At 39.5% G+C, this 4,982-nt stretch overlaps 1 protein-coding gene across 1 annotated transcript; it reads right to left on the minus strand.

The window, feature by feature from the left end:
* Window positions 1-1,485: 1,485 nt before the first annotated feature.
* Window positions 1,486-4,257, minus strand: LOC122661585 (pentatricopeptide repeat-containing protein At4g39530-like). Its single transcript, XM_043857029.1, has one exon. The coding sequence runs from the start codon at window positions 4,109-4,111 to the stop codon at window positions 1,799-1,801; it is 2,313 nt and encodes a 770-aa protein (XP_043712964.1). The 5' UTR covers window positions 4,112-4,257; the 3' UTR covers window positions 1,486-1,798.
* Window positions 4,258-4,982: the final 725 nt, after the last annotated feature.

The raw sequence follows: 4,982 nt of genomic DNA on the forward strand, positions 1-4,982 counted from the left end.
TAAATCATTTATTTTTTCAGAAATTACAATAAAAAATTTAATAACTAAAAAATAAATCCGACTCCATCAAGTGATAAATCGGGCAAAGATGTTTAACATATATCAAAACCACATGAATCTAACAAGTATTACACAAATTTTTTTGAAAAAAATAGATTTGGAAAAAATTAGAAAATACCTTTGAAATCCTACAAATAGGTGATGATTTGGAGTTGAATCTTCACTTTACCACTTGAATCTCACTTCAAACATCATAATCCACCAAAGATTTGAGAGAAATAGGAAGAAATTTGAGAGAGAGAGAGAACTCTTGGAGTGTTTTTCTCTAAACTTTAGAGAGCTTTGGACAGAACTCGAGATTTCCGAGTTCTGTACATTGCTCTCTTTTAAAAAAAAAATGGGCATATGGGTCATGAAAACTGGGTAAAAAACCATATAACTCGATACCGAGATCTCGCCGAGATATTGAAATTTTATAACTAAAAAAAAAAGAGAGAAATGGCAATCGAGACTTGGCCGAGATCTCGCCGAGATATTGCAGTTTTAGGAACCGACTCCCATCTCGACTCACGAAACCGAGAAACTCGGCGAGATCTCACGAGTTCTCGAACCATGGATATAACGGCTCAGCTTAAGTCATTGGATGTAGGGGTGTCTGAGTCCCTTCTAGTGTACTAGACTCTCTACACTCTCCCAAAGGAATTTGAACCTTTCAAATTCTCCTACAACACAAATCAGCAAAAATGGTCAATTAATGAACAGATGATCATGTGTGTACAGGAAGGAGAGGTTGAGGCTGGTTAATATGCATCACAATAATAGGTGGATTTGACTCTGGTTATACAATCAATGTGGCCAATACCATACAGGGCTTTCTGCAGACAAACCGCCAAAGAAAAGAGAGAAGAGCATCAACTCCAGTAACCAGATGCAATCTCTAGTGGGGCCATGAAATAAGACAATAACATTTCATAGTAATGGAATCTAGTGATATTTTTATAAATTTTTCATTTGGAATTCAATTTAAAACACCTCCTCCACCATGGTGAAATATTGAGACCAATTTTATTTTAAAAATTTTGGAAATTCTAACAAGTGAGTTCAACAAGAAATATTAATCAAAGAAGAAAACCATACATGGTCAATGATGCAATTGAAATAGGTCACCTCACTTGTTAAGTGATTAGCAAAGGGCTCCCAAATATATCCAATTGTCGGCCTGCCAAATCATCAGCACAAATGGCTCAAATGGAACGGCTTCCAGATCAAGGCATGATGAGAAGGATCTTCTTTGTTGAGTCTAGTCATATGACAGAGTAAAGCAAGGACAGGGTTCCAACCTAATAAATTGCTTATTCCTGAAACCAAACTGATTAGATAGCTCTTTCCCATTTGACAGAAGTTTATTCAGATATTTACCCCTCACCTTTGTATCTCGGAATTACCTGTGAATATTTATTCCATTCCAATGTTACAAAATTTCAATCTCTGCATGTACAAACGTGTATAAACAGCCCTTATCCATTAGGTGTGCCTTAAATATATGACTCCGAGAGGAAGTCTATTCAGTAAGACGTATGATTTCATCATTGAGGAGTAGTGTCTGCAGAGACTTGTATCCTTATGATCCATGATTGATTCTCTTCAGGCAGTTGGTATCTCCTTCGGAAATAGATTCCTCTGGACAACTATCAACATGGCAGACAGAAGCATAGCCTGCGCATGGGATTTGGGTCATCCCCCCCCCCCCCCCCCCCCACGTCTGGTTTTCTACTTCATTGGCAGTTATGCTTCATTTCTATGATGCAAAGAAAACATGGGTCCTCCCATTTATCATTAACCAACTGCAACCAGGGAGTTTTTTCACTCCTTGATCTTTCATTAAATTCCTAACCTTATTGGCATCCTCCCATCTTCCTGCTGCAGCATACATGTTAGAGAGTGCAACATAAGTCCCAGGATCTGCAGGGTTCAAACTCAAAAGATGTTCTGCTGAATACTCACTGAGCCCGATGTTCCCATGAGTACAACTAGCTGCAAGTAACGATGACCAAATAACTTCATTTGGTTCAAAAGGCATTTCTTTAATGAGATTACTCGCTTCCTCTAGATGTCCAGCCCGTGCAAGGAGATCAACCAGACAGGCATAATGATCAATTGTGGGATCTACAATCATATGGAAATATCGATACCCAGCTTCCAGCAGGCCACTGTGGCTGCATGCAGATAGGACTCCTACATATGTTACATGGTTGGGCTGCAGATTTGGTGTTCTCAGTAATTCTTCAAAAATTTCTATTGCTGTATCTCCATATCCATTTCGTGCAAGGCCTGTAATCATGGCATTCCATGAGGCTAAGTCTTGCACCATCATCTTATCGAAAAGCTTTCTTGCTTCTGTAATGTATCCGCACTTGGCGTACATATCCACCAAGCCATTGGCAATGAATAGGTCTGATTCTATCTGGCAATGAGACTTAATAATCTGAGCATGGACCTGCTTTCCTTCTTCAACTGCAGCAAGGTTCGCACATGATTGCAGGACACTAGAAGAGGTGAAATGGTTAGGGGGTTCTACTAATCCATCCAACAACATGACAACATAGAGTTCTAGAGCCTTTTCAAATTCCCCACTTCTAGAAAAACCAGAGATGATAGAGGTCCATAAAACCAGGTCAGGAGCATGAATTGTATTAAAGAGTTGGATTGCATCATCTAAGCTCTGGAGGTCTGTGTACATTACAATGAGTGAGCTAGCTACCAAAGCACCATGACCACCCCCAGAAGCAGCAGAAAACCCAAATTTGATGACTATAGCATGCAACTGTTTCCCCTGATTCAAATCTTGTACTCTTGTAACAAGTGACAATAATGTGGCTTCATTTGGCTCCATTTCCATCTGCAAGACTTCATGAAACAAACCAATTCCTTCATTCATAAAACCATTAAGAATGTAATCTTTAATTGCCATGTTGAAAGCCCCAACATCTTTATGGTGAATCCTTTCAAAAACTTCTCTTGCATCTGATGCACATCCATGATTCACATACAACCCAAAAAGAGCACCACCCACAAACACATCCACTTCAGTCCCCATCACTTTCGTGAGAAGGCCATGTATCTGCTGAACTAAAGTCAGGGTAATGTTTTTACAGGCTCGAAGAACAGTGCCAAACGTCACATGATCAGGACTTGCACCAGACTCCCGCATCATAGAAAAGAAGTGCAGAACTTCTTCACCACCCAAATTACCAGCCATTAAAGCATTCCATGAAATCACACTTGGAGCTGGAGTCTCAAAGAACACCATTTCTGCAAAATCCATTCTATCACATTTAGCATACATATCAACCAGGGCAGTACTAACAAATACATCAGACTGTATAGATGCTTTAACAATATAAGCATGGAGTTGTTCTCCCTCAAACAAAAAATAACCCCCTGCACAGGCTTTTAAACAACCAGTTAAGGCAAACTCATTCGGAACCAAATTTTCAATCTCTACCATAATTCTGTACATCCTCATTGCCTCCTCATAATTTCCCATCTCAGTGTAGCCCACCATCAATGTGGTGAAAGCAACAACGTCTCGTAGAGGAATTATGTCAAAGATATCGTGTGCAACTTTCATTTCTCCATATTTGCAGTAAAGATTGATTAAACAAGTGCCAGTAATCAGATCAGAAGACCACAGAAATGGTAGCTTTACCATAAAAGCATGGATTTGCAAAGCAAGTGGATAATTGTCTGTTTCAGCACATACCTTGAGAACAGTTCTGAAGGTGAGGTTGTCTGGTTGGCAAGAGGAAGAATGGATCATTTCAAAGAAGAGATAGAGAGCAGTTGCATAACAGTGTTTGCGCAAACATGTGGATATGACTATGTTCCATGTAACAGTGTCACGTAAGGAGAGGAGACGAAAGAGTTGGATGGTCTGATCCAAGCTTTTGGATTTGGAGTACGAGCACAAGAGAATATTGTTTTGGGTAGTGACTGATTTGAGACTGCGATTGCGTTGGTTCGAAGGGTTTGGGAGCTTAGGTGGTGAATGTTTGGACAAGAAGATGGGTTTGGCATAAGGTAAATAACTGCAGCAAGGCAGGATATCCATTTGAGAACAAAGTAGCTGAAAACCATGCTAAGGATGGGAAGTAATAGAATTGAAGCACATTCTTGTCATTTTGAAGAGATTCTAAAGTTTATGCATGACCAGTAGTGAAAATTATTCCATCTAGGGCTCCTCTGTACTGAAAAAATGGAACCAGCCTGCAACTAACTAGTTGGTGAGACTGTCAAAACAATCTTAGAAGAAGAAGAAAAGGGGGAGAGGTAAAGGAAAACAGAATAAAGAAAGAAAGAAACAAAAGAGAAGAAGAAAAAGGAGAATAAACAGAATCGAAGAAGAACAAATAGAAGAACAAGAGGAGAGAGCAGCAACAAAAGAAGGGGGGAAATAAATAAAGGAAACTTCTGTGCCGCAGGATCTGTTGCCCCTTACCATCAAACACCAACCCAACTGCTGCAAGTGTGCCAACTGTTATCTTTTTTGTTATTTTTTTTGGTTAATGCAAGAGATCGCTGCTTGATCATGCGCAGCTTCTGCACCCGTGTGGGGACTAATGAGAACGTTCATGAGGTATCAACATGGATGGATTTTTTTATTTGATACGAGATGATTAATTCATGCGCTTCTGTGTTTAGGTGAAAGAACCACACGATCATGCTTGGATGGATTTTTTTATTTGATAGGGGAAGAAAAATTCATGCTTGGCTGCGTGGTTTTTTTTTATTTTTTCATCAAAAAAAGAATCACACGACCAAGCAATGTTCTTTCACCCTTTTTTTAATAGAAATGTTTCTTGTGGGAGTGTGGCATCCATGCTCTAATACAGAGGGAGGTGAAATGATCATCCCGCACCCATGAAAGATGGAATGATCATTCACCTGATGTTTTTGCGCATGCTCCCATTAACCTTCACAGT

The sequence above is a fragment of the Telopea speciosissima genome, chromosome 5, assembly GCF_018873765.1.
Source record: "Telopea speciosissima isolate NSW1024214 ecotype Mountain lineage chromosome 5, Tspe_v1, whole genome shotgun sequence".
Classification (NCBI taxonomy): Eukaryota; Viridiplantae; Streptophyta; class Magnoliopsida; order Proteales; family Proteaceae; genus Telopea; species Telopea speciosissima.